Source organism: Phasianus colchicus, unplaced genomic scaffold (assembly GCF_987193195.1).
Source record: "Phasianus colchicus unplaced genomic scaffold, bPhaCol1.hap1.1 HAP1_SCAFFOLD_49, whole genome shotgun sequence".
NCBI classification, from domain to species: Eukaryota; Metazoa; Chordata; class Aves; order Galliformes; family Phasianidae; genus Phasianus; species Phasianus colchicus.
In genome coordinates this window covers 434,784-455,619 of record NW_028325227.1, presented here as the reverse complement: position 1 = coordinate 455,619, position 20,836 = coordinate 434,784, and the positions used below count along the sequence as shown (strand labels likewise).

Here is a 20,836-nt window from a genome sequence, read left to right as displayed (position 1 = left end):
CTATGAGCTACTTTATGGCTCCTTTTGTATACCAGAGGCTTCCTCCCGCTTTGAGAATGGATTTGGCCTAGGTGAGGCTAAGACGTGTATTACAGTGTTAGGTGAGGGAGCTGTAGAGCTAGGGACAAAATAACGTGGCATGATGCACGTGAAATGATTTGCCTTAAGGCATTTCATCATTGATGACAGTCCAAAAAGCCCACCAAACAATCTCTCTTCCTCAAAATTAAGACACTTGCACTTATGCCTTTGCAGGACAGATCTTTCCAGGTACAATCCCTTCCTGGTTTTGTGCAATTATCATCAGTCTCTGTTTTCAAAAGACAGGTGCCTGTGGCAGATAGGTGAATATCTCCAGGAACCAAACTGAAACAATAGAAGCTAGGCACTTAATAAAAAGTAATCCCTCACAAAGCCCACCTAAATTGTTCAGTATCTAAATATTTTACAAATCTGGGTCATGGATCCCTAAGTTCATTTGGGGAGATGCCTATGTGGTCACCCTCACAGCGGTATGTGTCCCTTTTTAAAGCCGGTGGGGCAGGAAGCCTCCTCTGCATCTCCCAGCAACTCTGGCCTTTGGTTATTACTAAAAGGTTTCTCTTTAGCTCCTGTTTGATCTTCCATCATCACAAAACAGCTGCTGTAAGGTCTTCTGCCCATTTGGCCTCTGACTAATCACATCTATCCTGATGTCTGATAGAGAGACCTCTTTGCGGTCTAATGGGAGCAGTGAGGGATTCAACAAAGGACCTTCCTTCCACTTTTAGAAAGAACTTTCATCAAAACGTAACTAAGCTAAGAAAACAGCTAGAGAACTGCTTACCATCTCCTTCAATCATGACTGCAGTGGAAACAAAACAGCTGAAGAGGAAGGAGAAACAAAGTTTTCAAGCAATGATTTTATTGACGGTAATTTCTCAAATGTATCTCAATAGCTTTCCTGTTTTATTTAAAATGAAATAAAAGGAGAATGATGGCAAGTCTGATTTGGGTTTCCAATTGAATCTTGTGTCATCTAATTACAAATGTCTTCATGATATTAAAAATGAAAATATTTCTTTACATCTGCTCCACCCTCTACAAATATGGTTTTGTTTTGCTGCTTCCCTAATCCTGAACATCTGAGCATTGGAAATCCAGCAATGAAGAGTCACATACGCATTTTTAGTAAACATCCAGCTGAACATCTGTACATCCACTCAACACACAACTCTTGCCTGGTGTATGTTCTTGCTCTATCCTGACTGCAATACTATTGCTAATCATGTCATGGCATTTATTGTCTGCAGGGATGCCAGCATATTTCAATCACCTGCCCTTCATCGCTGACAAATTTAGGATCCACCTGCAAATTTGCAGAACTCCCAAATGTAATCCTCCTTTATTTATCCAAGCAGAGATGTGTACACAACACCTTGCACCTGGCTTCCAAAGAATAAAGGTCTATCCATTATGGTGCTGGACTGCACAGTCAAGGGAGTCTGGAGGGAAACGGTACAACTACATATACCTCTTCTTTAAATGCTAGGTGCTGTCCTCTGACAAATTTAGTCTTTGTTAGTCTTCAGCAACCGGATGAAAGAGCTGCTTGATGCAGCTGATCTTAACACACGGTCATCTTAGAACTGCAGCTGTAAGGAAGACCACGCCATTCAAAAGCTTTGTGTTAAACCACTACTCCTGAGTGGCAAGTCGTCTTTATGTTCTTGGGGAAAACTGGGTGTCATTAGCTGCTCTCATTTAAACATCTGTAAAAGCTTGAAACAGCTCAACATAAGCAACACTAAGCTTGAAGAGCAACTAGATTCTGATTAGCCCAGCTATCCTGAAAATAAGAATTACAACTATTGTTTTGTACTTTTAGATCACTAAAATAACATTCCTTTTACTGTCTTTAACATTTCAACCCAAAAGTTACAAAAAAAATGCACTGAAGTGCATTGAAGTGCAGTGAAGTCCCCCCTGGTGGGGGACGAGGGAGATGCAGCCGCCGAGGCATTCTTGGTGCAACGAGGGACCGGGGCTTGTTCAGCTTGGAGAAGAGAAGGCTCCGGGAGACCTCCCAGGACTTGAAGGAAACGTATAAACTGTATAAACTGGAGGGGGAACAGATGTTTACGAGGGTGGATAATGACAGGATAATGGGGAATGGTTTTAAATTGAGACAGGGGAGATTTAGTTTAGATATCAGGGGGAAGTTTTGCATTCAGACGGTGGTGAGGCATTTTAAAAGGTAGCCCATAGAGGACGTGGATGCCCCATCCTTTGGGGCATTCGAGGCCAGGCTGGACGTGGCTCAGGGCAGCCTGGTCTGGTGGACGGTGTCCCTGCACATGGCAGGGGGTTCAAACTAGATGGTCATTGTGGTCCTTTTCAACCCAGGCTATTCTATGATTCTGTGATAACCTTTAGATCTTTGATGTAACGCATGACCTTAGAGAAGCTCATGGATTTCCAAACTAACCTTGCATCTCTTACAGAAGATCTGTGTCAGCAAGGTGTCTTGACGTCAAGCTAAGAAGGAAGCTGTGTGCCCAGTGTCATTCAGGCCCAAACTGTGGTTTCTCCCTGGGAAGGGACACAGAGGGGAGCTGTTGAACAGGCACTGTGTCAGAACCTCTGCTTTCCCCCCCATCCCCCACTCTCTGCCCCTAGACTTCCTTTACTATAGAAGCTCCCCACAACTCCCCAGTTTTTCCCTTCCATCCTTCCCTCCATCACCAGAACCCCTTTCCACCCCACAGCAGTCCCACTCACTCACACCTTCCCCCCCTAGATTCCACACAACCCCCCTTTCCAGCCCAAAAAAGTCCCACTGACCCCTTTCTCACCCCACCCACACCCTCCTTTATCCCCTCTTATCCCCACTTGGAATCATGCAGAAGGATCTGCATGAGACATCCTAGAGAGGTTTGGGGGCTCCAGGGGGCTCTTCTGGACTCAACCAGAAGAGTCTGGAGATATCCCAGAGGGACCTGGTGTAGGGATCCTGCTTTGGCAGGGGGGTTGGACTCGATGATCTCTGGAGGTCCCTTCCAACCCCTACGATTCTGTGATTCTGTGATTCTGTGACCTTGGGATGTCCAGGGAGTCCCCGGGTTGGTCCTGTGGCACCATGGAAGGATCTGGAAGTTCCCACTATGGGCCCAAGAGCTCTGAGGAGTCCCTGGGCTGATCTGGAAATGGCCCAGCAGGGTCTGGTAGGGTCCAGGGAGTTCTCATGTGGGTCTGAGTGGTCCTGGAGTCATCCAGAAGGGTCTGGGGATGTCCCAGAGGAGTCCTGGGGTGTCCAGTGGGTGCTCATGCGAATCTGGGGGGTCTGGCCATCCGTCTCATCATCTGCTGTAACATGACCACAGCACTTTCATCAGTGGTTTGGACTCACAGCGACAAGACGCACTTTGTCAACTGTGTCACCAAGGAATCATAAGAATTGGAATCGTTGGAACTGGTTAATATGGACTGCTGTTTGTACTCTACAGAACCCATCCTTGTTCAGTGTATTAATTTTAGTTTAGCTACTTTTAGGATTGTTTTTGAACCGTGCTTCTTTTTCTCTTAATAGCGAAGGGGGAGATGTGGGATAAAGAAAGTCATTATCTTGCTAATGAGTAAAGAAACTTAGCAGTAACTTGAGCCAGACATAAACACACACGAGGCTCCTGCTTCCTACATGTAAGTTGCTGTTGCACGGGTATAAAAGGTTGTAAGCATCTTCAGTAAAGGTCCTTCATCGTTCCTTCTGCACCAGAAAGGGAGTCTGAGCCTCTCCGCACCAGCAAGGGAGCTCGGAGCCCTCTTGCCAACAAAGAGGAGAGGAGAGGAGAGGAGAGAAAAGATTGAGCAGAACAAAGGAAAAAGGGAAGAGAGGAGCTTGTAAGGGGGAGAAGAGTGATGAACGAGAGGGGAGAAGAAAGAGGGCAGAACAGAAGAGAGGATACAGGTAAGAAGAGCAGATCTAAAAAGATCCTTTTTCGGAGCAGGACACCATCACTCTGATCAGAGTGCTGTCATCTGTTCCCAGGCCCTAGAAAGGAAAGCAGCCCCGTGCAGCTAACACAGAACGTGCTGGAGAATCACTGACAGACACAAAGGTCTCAGTGCCCAGTCTTGTGCAGGAGCATTTACCTGCTCTTAATTACAGCAATTTTGCATTAATGGAGCGATCCATTAGCAGCTAGTGTGGAGAAGAGGAGGCCCAGGGCAGACCTTATTGCTCTCTATAACTACCTGAAGTGAGGTTGTCGTGAGCTGGGTGTTGGCCTCTCCTCTCATGTAACTGGTGACAGAACTAGAGGGAATGGCTTCAAGCTGCACCAGGGGAGATTTACGCTGGACGTTAGGAAATACTACTTCTCTCAAAGAGTGGTCAGGCAGTGGAATGGGCTGCCCACGGAGGTGGTGGAGTCACCGACCCTGGAGGTGTTCAAGGAACGTTTGGATTTCGTGTTGAGGGATATGGTTTAGTGAGAACTATTGGTAATAGGTGGACGGTTGGACTGGATGATCTTACAGGTCTTCTCTAACCTTGGTGTTTCTGCGATCTTCTGTGATCTTCCCAGTCCCCAGTCCTGCCCTGTGCTGGTGCTCTGCAACAAACAGCAGTCCAACACACTGTGTCCCTGCAGAATCACAGAATCGCTCACGTTGGAAAAGACCTTCAAGAGCATCGAGTCCAACCATGACCTGAGCAAAGTACCCCAACTCTAACAACCCTCCTCTAAATCATGTCCCGGAGCACCACATCCAAACAGTTTTTAAACATGTTTGGGGATGGTGACTCAACCACCTCCCCAGGGAGCCCATTCCAGTGCTCAACAACCCTTACTGTTTAGAAGTTTGTCCTGATATCCAACCTAAACTTACCACATGCCTGTGCGTTCTGTGCAACCCCACAGATGTGACAATGGGGACTGGCTTCTCAAAGGAAACGGTGTCAGGAGGAAGCAGCTGATCCTGCCACTCACGCTGCTATTCTGGGAGTCCCTCCCCAGGACTCCCACAGCTTCCTCTTCCCAGCCCCGCTCAGCTCCTCGCGGGCTGCAGACGCTGCTGAGGCTCTCGCACTCCACGGCCGTCATCTTCTTCTCGTGCTGCCGGACCGCTCTCTGCAGGGCTGCGCTGAGTTCCTGCCGCTGCAGCCAGAACCGCAGCTCCCGTGCTGACGGATGGAGGAGCTTCGTGCCGGCACCCACAGCACGTGGTCCCCGGGCTGCCGGTGGCACGGCAGGATGCTCCCCTCCCTGCCTCCCATCGCCCCTCAGCTACGCCATCCGCCTATAATCTGCCTAAGGATTCCAAAGACCCTGCAGAGGGCTCCGGTCAGGCCGATCAACGGCTGATGCCAACGGCACGAGGTTCGACACCACCACACGCCGGGTCCCGCACGTTGGTCACAACGACCCCAGGCATCGCTGCGGGCTTGGGGCAGAGCGGCCGGAAGGCCGCGTGGAGGAAAAGGATCCGGAGCTGCGGGCCGACGCTCGGCTGAACGCGAGCCAGCAGCGCCCTGCGCAGGCGGCCGAGAAGCCGGCCGAGCATCAGCAGCAGCAGCAGCAGCAGCTGATCGCCCCGCGCTCAGCCCCGCCCCGCACAGCGCCGGCCTCGGGCCGGCACCGCGACCGCCGCCTGCAGCGGGACGCCAAGGTGCCCCGGAGCCGCTCGTCTCCAGCGGGTTCCCCACGCCACCGCCGGGCCGCGCCGCCCGCCCGGACGCCCCGCTCCCCCACCTGCCGGCGGCCGCCAGCCCGCGCTCGCCGCTCTCCAGCAAGGCCCGCACGGAGCGGGGCGGGGCGGAGCGGGGCGGGGCGGGCCCGGCCTCGCTGAGGTCCCCCACGTCCCCGCCCTCCTCCCGCAGCCGCAGCCGAGGCCCCGGAAGCGGAGCGGGCGCACGACGGCAGGCATCGCGAGGGCAGCCGGGCTGGGGCCATGGGAACGCGCGCGGTGATGTCGCAATGACGGCGCGCCCGCGGACAGAAAGGACCCCGCGCGGAGCGCCCGCCCCGTTCGGCGCACCGACCAATGGCAGAGCGGAGGAGGCGGGGCCGAGCGCGGGCTCTCCGCCAATGGCGGCTGCGGACGCGGGGCCGCCGCCATGGTGATGCCGATGGCGCCGGCGGGATGGAGGAGCCGCGGGGCTCCGTGCGGGGAAAGCGGCGCTCCGCCGCTCCGCTGCCCCGCCGCCGCCCTCGGGGACGCCGCGCGGTCGGGGGAAGGCGGCGCGGGGGCACCGCCGCCGGCCCCGTCCGTCCCCCGTCAGAATCCGGCTGTCCTCGGAGGGGGAACCGAGCCGTCCTCCGTCGTTGCGGCGAGGCGCTGCCGGGCTGCGAGAAGCGGCGGCTGACCGCGAGAGGCGGGACCCGCCCGGTGTCCGGGAGCGGCTCCTGGCTGAGCCGGGCAGCCCCGGAAGAGAGGGAGCGATCGCGCGGATCGAGGCGCGTTCGAGCCCGGCACGGAGTCCGGCCCAGCGGAGTCCGCTTCTCGCTCGGCTCCAGTCATCGGCAGCGCTGTGCTGAGCTGCTGCCCCGCAGCTGCAGTCTCCAAGCGCCGTTTTCCATCTGATGCCGTGGAGACGGCGCGCCCTCCCTCATTGCAGCGCGTAAAGCCGCCCCCCCGGCGACAGCGCATGCGTGATGGCGTCCCCGTGGCGACAGCGCCTCAGCGCGTGCGCCGCGCCGTCCCCGCTGGGTGACGTCACCAGCCCCGCGACCCGAGGAGGAGGCGGCCGTGCGGAAGTGGGGCGGCGCACCCCGGGGCTCCGAGCGCCGCCTCAGCTTCTACAGGTGGGTGTTCGGGGGGGGGCACCGGGGCGGGGCCGGGGTTAAGGGGGCTGGGGGCCACGTGCCGCTCTGCGTTGGCCCCGCGGGGTCTCTGTGGCGCTCGGGGCTTCCGCTCGGCGGGGGCAGCTGCCCTGTGTCTCCCCGCCTCCCCCGCCCCGTGTATTTCACTGCCCTCCTCCCCTCCCCCCGCCACTGGTCGCCCACAACCTCCCCCGTCGCTCTGTGTGACCCCCGGGGTTGCGCCTCCCCTCCCCTTTTTCCCCCTTCCAGTTCCCCCATTCTGATCACTGTAGTCCTCTTCATCATCATCAAATCATCAAATCACCAAGGTTGGAAAAGACCTTCAAGATCATCCAGTCCAACCATCCACCTACCACCAATATTTCCCCACTAAACCATGTCCCTCAGTACGACATCTAAATGTTTTCTGAACACCTCCTGGGAAGGTGACTCCACCATCTCTTTGGGCAGCCCATTTCAGCATCTAACCACACCTTTGAAGAAGAAATTTTTCCTAATGTCCAATCTGAATCTTCCTGGCACAACTTGAGGCCATAAACACACAACCTGCTGTTAATACTTTTCCTAATGCCCTGACAATACTGAATGAGAAACACATCAACCTCCTGCTAGATATCTCCGAATCAAGTCAGTAGAACAACAGAGAAAGTAGGAGATGCTAACATCTGAGGAAAAAATACTGAGAAGGGGAAGTAAAACAAGAAGAAGGCAATGAAGTGGCAGGTGGGTTGTCCCTCCATACCTCTGCTGGTCCTTCACTAAAATTCTTTTCTGAGGGCAGGGCTTTCTTCTCACTGCAATTTCTTGCTTCCTGCAGCCCTTCCCTAAGGCAACAGACACATTCCTGCCAGCTGCATTAATAACTTCCACCTTGTGACACTGAAAACAGTGGGGAACTGTTTAAAAGCATCCTGTCTTGTACAGATACATACAGAAGCAGCAATTACAGTAACAAGAGGAATAATAACGACAAGAAAAAGCACAAGGTGGAAAAAGCCTGTGAAGAAAGTGTGGGCGAAAGCATTTTTTCAGGTTCCTTGCACGAAATATTCCCAAGCAACAGACACTGTGAAGTGGGAGAAATCCAGAACTTCTACAGCATTTTGTCTGAATGCCCTCACAAAGAGAAAGGAGCGGGCTTCAAGACAGGTATCAGGATTTGGCCAATAATAAAACATACCTTTAGTTTTAAATGTGTTCCTTAACCCATTGTGTTACTTTGGCTCTATCTGAAGGGTTGAAAACTAAGTGCTTTTTTCTCTGCTTGTAATCCATTTCCTGTGGGTTGTTACCACCTATCTGTCTGGCAGGAACTACCCAGTTACCCCGTTGATCAAACCTTACCTTTGGATGTCATCCAAAATTACTTAACAGAAAAGAATCCAACTGGCATATCTACTATGAGGAGAATGAGCAACATTTCCTTGAAGAATTTACTCAAAGTAGGCGTGCGTATTATGTGCCAAGAAAAGAAGGAAATTTGATGCTAGCATCAGTTGATGAACATTAGCATATATTCTTTATATGGTACATGCTGAAGGCAATGCTGGAAAAAAAAAATATGAAGAAAAATCATTGTTTTAAGGTCTTCCTGCCTCAATTTAGGGAAAGAAAATGGCAAGTTCTTCAATGGAAAGGCTTTTTTGTTGTTTTGTTTGTTTGTTTGTTTTCCATGAAGAATGGAAGTACTTCAAGAGATGGGGGTTTTGTTGTCAATGTCTAAACAAAACATTTGCATTGAATTCAAAATCTGTATGTTTCAGCGTGTCCAACACAGCCAAAATATTTTGCTTAGAGAAGGCAGGCATGTGTTACTATTTTCAATGTGTTTAAACATGAGTTTAAAAAAAAAAAAAAAAAAAAGTCAATAATGAAGCATTCACTCTGTTGATCCAGTTCTCACTGAGTCATTAAGGGCAGGGAACAGAAGAGACAGAAGGATATGAGACATCTTTGAACGCAGCGTATACAGCGGACTACTGAGAAATTCAAACCCAAACGTCTAGACTAAGTGGAAAAACTTGAAGGAAAAGAAAATAAAAACAACACACAAAAACACAACTTGGAACGAAGTCAAAAAACCAGGATGAAATGAAACAAACTCCATCTCCCCTCATGGAGATGTTTTGATGCAGTTTGGCAGACCAGCTATATGCTCACTTCCTGCTCCCAGGCCAGCTGTGAAGATTGCTCTCTGAATTATGGACTCACAGAATCGTTAAGGTAGGAAAAGGCCATGAATATCATCTGGTTCAACCGTAGACCTCTGGAAGGTTTCCTCCCAGACCACCACCCCCTTCCTTCAGGGGACAGGTGCCATGGTTTATTTTAGTGGGCAGCACCTCCTCAACTTAAGTTCCCTTGCCTTCAGTTCTCTTGCCCCTCTGCAAACACAGCAGCATGCCCCTAAAAATAAACAAACAAATAAATAAATAATCCTGTGGTTTTGACACCTGTCCTCAAATTCCATGTCTGCTTTGACAGAATTACATGTTTTTAGAGGAGTACTTGGCCTGTGATTTTCAGTTAGTTCTGTCAAGCAGTGCACAGACCTTGGTCTCTGTAAAATGGGGCTCTCAGATAGGGTGAGCAAAGCTCACATGAGGGGAAATCACTAAGGGCAGGCTTGTCAGCAGGTTTGAATCTATCCCCTGAACAAAAAGAAGTGAAAAAACAAATTTGGCATCTTGGAGCCCAAACTGGCAGGCCTGATCTGAAATGACATTGCAGTTTTCATTAGCTAGTAGGAGCTGATTTCTTTCCTCCTTATCCAACACGACCTTGAAACATACCTTAAGCTTAAGTAGGTTGTTGTAGTCTTCAGGGGCCTATACTAGCTTTCCACTAATGGAAACTAAGTTTTGAACTCCAGGGGATGAAATGAGGTGAACAAAATTGTCTATCTATCTAGTCACAGCTGTAAGATTTAAGGCATATGAAATAAAAAATGGGGCAAAAGGGACACCAAGAACCGGTTTGAACTTTAAGGTAGTAGAATATGTATAGGGCTGGAGCTGAAGAAGTAGCTTAAATAAGAGTCTTGTTTCTTGTTTTTGGCTTTTGTGGTTCAGCAGGGTGCAAGGATGACAAATATTTAATACCAGACCACTTCTGCCACAAAGCATGGCCATGGCTACAGAGGCTGGATGATGTCAAAGGATACAGAACAGCAGTCGTGTGATTATCCAGTGCATCACGTGGTAAGTAGGGGAGCTAATATGACTCTGACACCAATTCTTAGTCTACAGGCTTTTGTAGGATGGTATTCCTTAGCAGTATCTCTCACCTGGGGGTAAAGGGAAGGAGACCAAACATCCTCGGACAACCACATGCAATTTCTCACCATCATCAAAAAAGTAACCTGCTGTCAGTCATCTGGCTTGCTCCCTTCTGAGGTTACAACCCTTCAACAAAAGCAATTCAACAACAGACCACTCATAAACTCACGGTCAACAAAAATAGTTCTTTTTTTCTATTGCTGGAAGAGCTGCAGCAGTTTCAGTCTCCCGATGAGCTATACCACTGCAGCACTTCTTTGGGCTTGAGTTAGTGGTGCACCACTTTAACTTAGTAGGCTTAGTAAAATACAGAAGGTACTTCACCTTTTTACTGAGAGGGAGGGCAGGAGAGGCAAAAATTGCTACTTCTTGCAAACTACCCTCAGTTTGCAGTATCCTAATGCTCTGTATGAAAGCCTAAAACCACAAAGAAAATGACTATATCTTTAAATATTAGCAATGCAATTTCCTTTCTTCTATTCTTGTGAATTCCAACTGCTTTCCTGATGTTTGCACTTACCAAGTAGACAACCCAGTGATTACTTTCTGTGATCAAACCTGGCAGCTGTGAACTCAAAAGGGCAGGCTGGAACGAAAGCAACACAGCAATGCTGGAGAAAAGAACAGCGTGGCTTCACGTGGTGATGGAGCTTTGTTTCCTATCTCCTCTGAAATTCTGCTCTTTCACATACCCTGCTGTTGTACAGCAAGAGGAAAAAAACAATCAGTGAAAGGGTTGAGTTTGTAGGAGACATGAGCTCCACTTGAAGAGCCATGAGACGTTGGCTGGTATGCTGGTTCAAGGGTATGCTGGTAACTCGTAAACTGAGAAGCCTCCAAGTAAACACTCAGTGTGTCAATAAAAGGCTTGGTGGAGGGCAGAGAAATGTGCTGCTCCTTAAGGCGTGGTGCCCCCATGAACGGATGCACACGGTGTCCATCTCTGCTCTGCATTTAACGCAGGGCCCATGTCCCAGCCCACGTCCCAGCCACGGATCGCGTCCCGACCCATGCCTCGAAGGACTACATCGCAGTGCTCGCCCTATACGCGGGACCAGCTGCTGAGCCCAGATCCCCCAGCGGGGGCAAGGGGCTGCTCAGTAGGGCTGCCCTTTATGCTCTCACCCCCTCGGGCCCCTCCTGCGAGTCTAGGGGGCGCCGAGCTCGAAGGTCGCTCGATGAGGGCCGGGGGTCGCCGGTCCGGTCCGGTCCGGTCCGGGGCAACGGAGAGGCGGCGTGAAGGGCCGTCCGCACACCCCGGGAGCTCCCCGACAGCCCGAGCGGCCGCAAACAGGGTTAAGGCCGAGGCGATTTGCGCGTAATCCCCGGCACGGCCCGGGGAAAGGGGCGCGGTGCCGGGTAGGGGCGGTGAAGGGGGAGGGCAGCTCGGCTAGACCCCCGGGAGCCGGGGGAGGGAGCGGAGCCGGTGGGGAGGGAGGACGGGGCCCGGAGGGGGCCGGGGGGAGAAAAGGGAGGAGCGGCAGGGGGTGGAGGGAAGGAAGAGCGGCGTGGGGAAGCGCTACGCGCCCGAGCGGCGGAGGGAGGGAGGGAGAGGAGGAGGCGGCGGTGGAACGCGCTCGGCTCCGTGGGCCGAAGGTGCCCACCCCTCCCCTCTGTGCCTCCCCCGTTTTGACCCCCAGGGTCCACCTGTCTGCCCCCCCCCCCCCCCCCCCCCCGGTCCCAGCACCGGATGCCAGCACCGGGACAACCGCCTGTCCCGAAGTCCACACTGTCACTGTAACCATGGAATCTGGGGCCGTACCAACCTGTCTACCTCGAGAGCCCCATCAGCGTCCTACAGCTCCTGGAGCCTGGTGTCGCTGTCACCCTGGCTGTCCATGACTGTCCCAAGCTGTCCCCCCTGCCATGGTGGCACAACTGCAGCGCGGTGCCATCCTCATTGAAGAGGTGACGAGGAGGGGTACAGGGAGGGGGGCTGGGGACAGTTGGGGGACACGTGGGGTGTGACATGGGGTTGGTGGTGTCACCATCGTTGGGTGTCACCTTCACTGGATGCCATTGGGTGTCATCGAGTGTCACTGTCTTCAGGTAACACCGTGACACAGGGTGACCTCGATGTGGAACAGCTGTGATGCAGTGTCCCCATCCCTGGCTGTCACTGTTGTTACCGTCATCCGGTGTCGCCATCACTCGTGTGTCACCATCCCTTGGATGACATTATTCCCTGTGCTGTGATCACCACACAGAGGTAGGCACTGGTGGCCCCGCGTTGTCACCGTGCTGTCTCTGAGCCTCTTGCTGTCCTTTGTCACCCCTCCAGGCCTGCCTACAGCCGGACTCAGTGACACTGGAGCCCTCTGGTGCCCATCATTGTCTGCCACGAGGACGGGGACACACACGGTGGTGAACTCTGTGCCACCACCAGAGGAGACCACATGTGACATCAGCGTGGCACAGCCGTGATGCAGTGTCATCATCGTTGTGCGTCGCCAGCAGCTCACCAGCTTCAGCCTGTATGACACGTGGCAAGTTCTCGTGCCATTTGCCGAGTAAACCACGGTGACTGTCAATAATGATATTTCAACCTCGTGAGGTGTGTGTGTGCCTGTGAACGCACAGGTTTTTGTTTATTAAGCAGACGTGAAACAACTTCTCTTACTAAGCCATTAAAGTTAGGCTTGCGTTCTTTCATAACAGAATTCAGTAAGTTAACTGGAACTCCTCCTGGAAGAGGAGATCTCCTCTCCATGCCAGTGACCCAACAGAGCTCCAGGTGACCCGGGCTGATGTCACAGTGCGATGCGCTGCATCACAAGGAGATCTTCCACAGGGCAGCATCAGTGCCAGCACTTCCCTGCAAGGCCTGGGCGCTGCTGCAGCACTGCTCAGGGGCTCTGTCCTTCTGCGGTCAGGAGTTGGCTCAGGGGCAGCAAGGCTGCACTGGGTGACCTTTGTTGACACGTGGAGGAGCAGGGGCACTTTGCGGAGAATTGTTGGTTGGTTGAGGAGCCTTGTTTGTGGAGGGCATCCTTAGTTCTGAGCTGAGGGCTGTCGGCCAGCGACATGGAAGGCTGCTGGACTGTGAGCCTCAGCTCGGAGCTGGTCTACACGTTCCCAACGCTGCTGGAACTCTCTACCAAAGGTAAGGCTTTCCGGACTCCCTTCCCAAGGCATCGCACGGGGCTGTTAGCTGTCCAAAGCCTCAGCTCCTGCTCTCTGTGCTTGGCTGGGCATGGCTGGGGGCTGCTGCAAGAGCCCTGCCCAAGGGTCCAGCTCTTCTGGGGACCACGTGGCAGCCAGGTCCCAATAGTAGAGCTGCCCAGAGCCCCCAGGTTCCTTTAGGCATGCTCAGTCCCCTGTGATAGGGCAGTCCAAGACCAGGTTTCCCTGGGAGAACACACCTACAGGTGTTTCCGTAGGTTCCTGCTCTGGGAGGAAAGGCATCCTGTGTCCCACAGGTTTCCTATGTCCCCGTTTCCCCTCGGGGCCCTGAATAAGGCTGAAATCAGAGCAAAGCCCAGCTCCGCTAGCCATGGCGGTGCTTTTCTGGGGTGTGTGCGTGTGCCTGTATCGATCACTGTCTGTGTGAGGAGCTTGCCAAGCAGTTGTGAAGAGGCTGTCCTGGAGCATGACATGTCTTTTCTTTCCTTTGCAGAGATTGTGGCGGTCTGGGATGCCGTGTCTGATTACATCCTGGAACAGATGAAGCTGGACAAGGTGGGCTGGTATGCTGGTGGCCCTTGCCCTGGAGAGAGGTTCAGTCCCGCCAAGAGTGTGGGCCTCACAGAGCAGTCCCTCCCTGAGCACCACACTGAGCAGCACTCTGAGCCCAAGCCGGGTGCCCAGAGCAGCCTGTTGGCCAACTGGGAGGGAAACCCAAGGCCAGAGCTGCCCTGAGCAAACGTTCGGCACACGCAGGGGCTTTGCTCTGCCCTGTGATCAGAACGGGGAGAGCCAAGGGAGAAATGGGTGGGGGATTTTTTCTGGCCCTATGCCAAGGATGTCCTTGGGAATAAGTCCCAGGCTTAAGCCCTGTGCTGTAAATGCCCGGGCTCTTCTCTAGCCAAAGGATGTTGGGAAATACTATGCGAAGGTGACTGTCTTGCAGGGATCACAGATTTTTCCAAAGCTTTCCAGAGAGCCCCATCTCACCCTGCTGTCCATCAGGAGTGGGGAGGGCGGAGAGCAGTGACCCCATGCTCTTGATGTTTGTGGCTTTTGCCGCCCCTAAAGTACACACTCGTCAGCCTTTCTGTCTTTTCCCCGTGCAGGGAGTCCTGGTTCCGGGGCTCGGGGTCTTTGCTGGGGTCCGAGAGCAATTCCACAGCAAAGAAGAGGCAGTTTCGGTGCTAAGGCCTGTCTTCCAGCTGGACATCGGGGTGCTGTGGCTGCAGGACCTCCAGTCACCCAATGACATCATCCCTGGTGAGAAGGCAGCAGCCACCTTCCCCTTCCTGTCCCACGTCTGGCTGGGTGTGTTATCCCTGCTCTCTGGAAATGGCCGGGAGCAGCAGAGAATTGTCTGCAAAGCTCGGGGTACAGCGTGAGTTCATCCCGAAGGAACCACAGCTCAAGAGCTGTTTCTCCGAAAGACCTTTTCTATGGGATTTGGTCACGATCATGTTGCATGGGAATGTGGCTTGCTGTGGCAGTGAGGCTGTGCCTTCTCCTTGCAGACGATGTCAAGATTGAGTCGCTCAACTACCGGCAGCTCTTGCGAGCCTCCGGCGTCCCGCTGAACGTGGTGCTGCGCTGCGTGCGAGAGAGCGTGCTCTTATACTGTCACCTCCTGAGGAACAGGGAGCCCGTCTCATTTGTCTTTAAGAACATCGGCGTTATGACGTGCCAAGACGACTTCCTCCTCATGAGGTTCTTCTGCAGCTGCATTGCAACGCTGGAAAGCAATGCCACCGTCCTTTCTCTGTTCCGCACTGTAAGTTGAGGAGGTTTTGAGGGTGCGCCATCAGATCACTGCTGGCCAGCCTGGATGTGGCAGGCCAGTCCAATGCTTGTCCCCACGGCTTTCTCCACTAGCAAAGAGATTTCCTGGATCTCTGCCCCTGCAGAAAGCCTGGCAGTGCTCTTGCACAGCCTCTCTATTTGGCCATCCTGCTCCTTCAGAGCAGAACAAAGCTCTGATGTTCACGGAAGAGGCTTTGGTGGAGAGCAGCTTTCTCTTGGCATGGGAGCCAGGCTTGCTTCCTGTCAAGAAGAGCCATGAAAAAATGGCCTTGGCAAGCCTCCAGCAGGTCTGTGTCCCTTTGCAGAGATTTTGGACAGAAGATTCTGCTGACTTCGGGCCAGAGACCACCGCCCATGGGATCCGGGTGTTCCCGAGGTGAGCGCATTTCCTCTGCAGCACTTAGCTGGCCAGGAGACAGGCTTATTTCCCACCTCCTCCTCTGAGACGTGCCCTGCTGGGTCTGCGTGCTCGGCATCCAGTTGGGTAGAAATCCTGGAAAGTCTGGCTCCTGGGAATCATGGTTGTGTTACTGGTGCCCAAGCTGTCCCGATTCTCATCAGAGAGAATGGACTGCATGTGCAGAGGAATTTGGGCTACGTGTGCTGGTTTGGCATGGCCAGGAAGGAAAAGGATGCCACGCTTTGCATAGCACATAAATACCGCCAACAGCTGCATGGGTAGGAGGTCATCCTTCTTCAAGGGTTGTCACTCTTTGTTTCCAGGTTTCAGCTCACTGTGGAAAAGAGCAGAGCAGAGGTTGCCGCGGAAAAGAAAGCTGCAGTAGAGCGGAAGATGAGTAGAGGTGAGGGAACGGGTCCCAGCTGTAGGGAGGTGGGCCCTGTCCCGTGCCGGGTGGCTGGATCCAGGTTCACGTGCTGTGTCCGTTGGGCTGCTCTGAAGAACTTCTTTCTGTCTTGGTTCCAGGGGGCTCTGCCGGCAGGCTGCTGCAGAGGCGGAAGACACTTCCCCCTCCATGCTGCTGCAGCGCAAGCCAAGCTCAAGGCAGAAAGATGTGGCGAAGGAGCCTTCTGCCAGGTGAGAGCCTTGGGTGAAAAGAAGAAGGAGATGCGTGTGCTCGTGTAGGAGTAGCCTCCCCTTTGGAGCTGCCAGCTCTCAGCACCCAGAAAGGCTCCTGACACACGTGTCCCAGTGGGAGCCGTTCTCTCCAGGGATGGCAAGCACGCGGCACAATTGCTCGAGGCAGACACACCAGCTTCATGTTCCACCCTGGCCCCCGATCCCTGGGGGAGCTGAATGCTGATCCCCATTGATGGCAGAAGCTCTTCTCCCTTCAGGGGTCTCTCCGCACTGCACCGGAGCCCATCTTTACAGCTGTGGGAGCACGGGGGGAGACTGAGGTGCCCTGGGCTCCTGCAGACTCCTCTTGTGTCTGTTTGCAGCACGCTCCCGCCATGTGCAGGCAGCTCCCGCAGGACGAAGAAAGCGGGACAGAAGGAAGCATCTACTCCTGCCCAGACCAGCACTGCACTCCCTGCCACAGAGGAGTCTAAGAGGGTGCTGCAGGTACCGGCCCTGCCTTGCTACGGGGACTGTGCTGCTTGAGACTGCACAAATGACAGAATGGTAGAATCATAGAGAAGTTTGGGTTGGAAGGGGCCACTCAGACCACCTAGTTCCAATCCCCTGCTGTAGGCAGGGACACCTGTCTCTAGACCAGGTTGCTCTAAGCCTGACCCAGCCTGGCCTTGAGTGCTTCCACAGGGAGGGAAGCAAAAGCCTCTGTGTGTGCAGTGACCTGGAGCACAGCCCTTGGGGTGCCATCATTTCACATTTCTACCCGCTCCTTCAGCTCCTCTTCAGTAGATGGAGGGTGCTGCACACCTTCCCTATCTTTTCTCGCCTCCTGGCCTGCCACCTGCCACAGCACTCTGATTTTGAGCAGGGGCCATGAGAGTGGAATACGACCTCTGAGCCACGTTTGCTACAAGTTGCGGATCCCGTCCTGCCTTTAGGGCCCCTGGTCTTTCAGGGACAAAACAGTGCTGACCGGCTGCCAGAGGCGAGGAGCAGGAGCGTGGAGCTGAAGGAAAGTCCCAGGGGCTGAGGCTGATCCTGTATGCTGCTGTGTCTCTGCAGGAGCTCCGGGAAGTGTCTGCATTGTGGAAAGAAGTAGACCGCACGTGGCCCATGCACCAGCAGCAAGTAGAGCAAGCACGGGCAGAAAGGGCGGTGTGGGAAGGCTGGAGCGTAGGGGCGGACCAGCGTCCACCCCAGGTACTGTCAGGGATCGAGCCTGCTGGCAACAGCCGCCATCCTCTGAGCCAGGCTGCGAGCTCAGCAGGACTGAGGGGGTGGGGAGTGGGACAGGCGCCGTGCAGCATGGCAGGGGCTGGCCTGCTCCTCCCTGGGAGGAGAGCTTGGCACCTCGCAGGGAGAGCCCTGCAGGGAGAAGGGAAGGGCGGCGGGCAGCCGTGGGCTGGCAGGGCCAAGTCTCCTGCTTGCCGGGGCCTGCTGCAGGGCCCTTGACAGAGGGCTTCTGAGAAACAGCCCCGTGCTCCCAGCCACTTTGCTGACAGCGTCTCCTCTTTGGCAGCTGATGGCCAGGCAGAGCATGCGTGCTCCGCATCCTCCAGCCCAGCCCAGGGGACAGCAAGTGGAGAGGAGGTGGAGGAAGGATGTGGATCCTCTGCCGGGAAGTAAAATGGGAACAGCGACCAAGCTGGCACTGCATGCTGAGTAAGTGTGTGCGGGCTCTGCTGGCTGCCTGAGGCACTCGGGCAGCTGTGACCCTGCAGCTCGGGGACAGGCACGGCCCGGCCAAAAACTCTGGCGGGGTGCAAGGGTGGGGACACGCGGCAGCACGGGGATGCTGGGCTGGGTGAGGGGAGAGGCAGGGGGGCTCAGCAGAGCCCAAGGGATGACTTTCTCCTCCTGCTGCAGCCTCCTTTCCCCACGAGTGGCTCGGGTGCTCCAAAGGTTGGAGCCGCACCTCCATCAGCAAGAGGCTTTTGCCAGCACAGCGGAAAGAAACCGGCAGAAGCTGGAGCTGAAGCGGCAGCTCCCCTGGTGAGCTCCACAGGCAGCAGATCCTGAGAGCCGGGCTGGAGCCCAGCCTGCACTACTTGCCTGCGCTCAGCCCGTAACGCTCCGTGCGCTGTTCTTTTCACCTCCATAGTGCTCGATGCTCGCGTCGCTCCAGAGGGGAAGGTGCAGCCAACGGTGGTGACCGCGGTGGAGCTCTCGGCAAGGGGGCTGGGAAGCTGTCCAGATTTCCACCTGTGAATGGAAGATCGTAGAATCAAAGACTCATTGAATGGCCTAGGTTGAAAAGGGCATTGAAGGTCGTCTAGTTTCAACCCACCTGCTATGTGCGGGGTCGCCGACCACCAGACCGGGCTGCCCAGAGCCATATCCAGCCTGGCCTAGAATGCCTCCAGGGATGGGGCATCCCCCACCTCTCGGCAAGCTGTTCCAGCACGTCACCACCCTCCGCGGGAAGAACTGCTAACATCTAACCAAATTCTGCCCCCCCTTCCACAGTTTAAAACCATTCCCCCTTGTCCTGTCACTATCCAGCCTCGTCAACGGCCGTTCCCCCTCCACTTTATATCCTCCCTTCAAGAATTGGCCACAATGAGGTCTCCCCGGAGCCTTCTCCTCACCAAACTAAGCAAGCCCAGTTCCCTCCACCTTTCTCAATAGGAGAGGTGCTCCAGCCCTCTGATCATCTTAGTGGCCCTCCTCTGGATTCGATCCAAAGCTCTGCGTCTTTCTTGTACTGGGGCCCCAGCCCTGGACGCAGTACTCCCAATAAAAATAAATTGGCCTTATTTCCAGTCGGTCTGCTGGTGTCGTGTCTGTTGCCATCAACTAATGTGATGGAGCCGTGCTTTGAGAGAGGAGTTTGGGTGGCAACAAGAGCTGCTCCCAAGGCCCGGTAGGCCCATGCTCTCCAAGAGCGGATTCCCAGGACGGCAGCCATCTCTGCTGGCCGTGCACACTTCCTGTGCAGAAGAATTGATGTGTCCCCTCGTATCCCCATAGCTCCCTCCCAGCAACAGAAATTCCGTGGGAGAACCGCAGGGGAGCTCTGTGGGGACGAGGAGCAGGCAGGGGCATAGGGAACATGAGAGCTTCTGAAAGGCCTCTCCTTTCCCCAGAGGGCTTGTGAGCACTCCTGCCTGCAGCTGGGAACTGTATTGCCAGGAGCTCTGCAAAGGTGGATTTGCTTGTAACTGTAGGCAGGGAGTTTCAAACCAACACTGCCGTCCACAAGGGGAACATTTACATTCTCTCTCTGACAGCACTGAGACAAAGATTTGAGCTGGCAGTCTGAAGGCCACATTAAGCTTGACTGGAACAGCTGTACAGTGAGAAACCATTTGCCTTTTCACGGGGAACACAGCTGGAAGGGAAATCCAGAACAGGGGAAAGGAAGGCAGATGGTTGCCAGGCAGAGCTCTGAGCACAAGGAGATCTTGGAGTGGATGCTCCTGGAAGAGATGCTCAGACACATGCGAGATGAGGACGCGATCCAAGACAGCCAGCACAGCTTCACCAAGGGCAGATCGTGCCTGAGCCATCTGGTGGCCTTCTACATTGGGAGTGCCGGCACTGGTGGTCCAAGGAGGGGCAACTGATGTCATGCACCTGGGCTTGTGTGATGCCTTTGACATGGTCCCGCCCCATATCCTTATCTCTAATTGGAGAGAGATGGATTTGAGGAGCAGCCTCTCGAGTGGATAGAGAATTGGCTGGATGGTGGAAGCCAGAGGGTTGTTGTCAGTGGCTCCACATCCCGGCGGAGGCCGGTCACCAGCGCTGTCCCCCAGGGGTCCATCTGGGGGCACACTAACACTACTCGATAGCCTAATGGGGTGTGACTGATCAGCCCCGCCCCGCTGCCGGTACTGCTGGCTCTGCCCTCGCCCCGTTGCCGGCTCGTTAACGGGAGCCCCCGCACTTACCGCTCACCGACAGCGATCGCAACCCTCCTTGCGGTGTAGTCCCGCGTACGGGCGGCTTACGGTTTCTCCTCGCTGAAACAGCCCGCCTGATCCTCACAGCCCGACTCCTCCTCTCCGTCTGTGGTGGGCAGCGACGCGAGGCTGCCCTCCCAGAGGCTTCTTCTCGGCGGGGGCGCGGATGCAGAGCCGTTGCCCTGGCGACGTCCCCGCCGCGTCAGCCGCTCTCGCCAGAGCTGCCCGGCCGCTCTGTTGTCTCGGGGATCCTGGGTGAGGGGACCGAGCGAAAACCCCCGTACCTCGCGGTCGGTCGCTGCGGTTCTGGCTGGAACAGCTCCGAAGCAGCGAACCTCGGCGATCGAGGCTTCTTGCGAGGCACAGTCATCGAGGCAGAAGGGAGAAGCGTTCATTTGTGTCCCCGTGCGAAGTTCCGGAGGAGAAACGAGGCTGTTCTCCCCCCTGAAGCCGAAACGGAAAGTTTCGGAACTATCGCTCATGGGTTCCTTTTGCTAAACTCACACGTTGGTTCTTAAACCGATGTGCTAATCCCTGCTGCCGAACAGAGCACCCCACATCAATCCCTCCTCTTCCTTTGAGGATTATGGTGTTTGTATGGTTGGAAATATCCAGATAATTGCATAGAGAGACGCTTGGAAGGAGGATCGAGGGGAGTATCTTGATGCCTGCCTGTTGCATCCCATCCTTGGAGCTCTGCCCTCCCCCGAGTCGCTCTCCCACCTCCCCAGGAGATCCCTGAGGGCTCTCCGTCCCCCCACTCTCCCGGTCTTCTTCACCCCCCACTGCCCTTCGAGCCCCACTCAGGCTTCAGGCCCCGTGCCCCCCGTCCCCCACCCAGGGTATTTCACTGCCTTCCCCCCACCTCCACCACGGGTCGCCTACAACCCC

At 54.6% G+C, this 20,836-nt stretch overlaps 1 protein-coding gene and 1 long non-coding RNA gene across 14 annotated transcripts; one reads left to right on the top strand and one right to left on the bottom strand.

Moving 5' to 3' along the window:
- Positions 1 to 395: 395 nt before the first annotated feature.
- Positions 396 to 5,783, bottom strand: LOC149911965 (uncharacterized). Its single transcript, XR_016462609.1, has 3 exons — positions 4,870 to 5,783; positions 2,468 to 3,345; positions 396 to 2,099 (listed from the first exon to the last, which is right to left on the bottom strand). It is a non-coding gene; the product is annotated as an uncharacterized LOC149911965 (long non-coding RNA).
- Positions 5,784 to 6,066: 283 nt separating this feature from the next.
- Positions 6,067 to 16,598, top strand: LOC149911964 (coiled-coil domain-containing protein 81-like). 13 transcript variants are annotated; one of them, XM_090132927.1, is made up of 13 exons: positions 6,067 to 6,785; positions 8,700 to 9,026; positions 9,875 to 10,003; positions 11,766 to 11,989; positions 12,131 to 12,635; positions 12,719 to 13,184; positions 13,698 to 13,759; positions 14,314 to 14,467; positions 14,719 to 14,975; positions 15,310 to 15,380; positions 15,728 to 15,807; positions 15,930 to 16,040; positions 16,406 to 16,598. In XM_090132927.1, the coding sequence occupies exons 6-13, from the start codon at positions 13,106 to 13,108 to the stop codon at positions 16,591 to 16,593; spliced, it is 1,002 nt and encodes a 333-aa protein (XP_089989053.1). In that variant the 5' UTR covers positions 6,067 to 6,785; positions 8,700 to 9,026; positions 9,875 to 10,003; positions 11,766 to 11,989; positions 12,131 to 12,635; positions 12,719 to 13,105; the 3' UTR covers positions 16,594 to 16,598. The 13 variants fall into 13 exon arrangements, with proteins under 13 accessions (XP_089989053.1, XP_089989048.1, XP_089989047.1 ...); XM_090132922.1 differs by having other exon boundaries at positions 7,621 to 9,026; XM_090132921.1 differs by having other exon boundaries at positions 7,416 to 9,026.
- Positions 16,599 to 20,836: the final 4,238 nt, after the last annotated feature.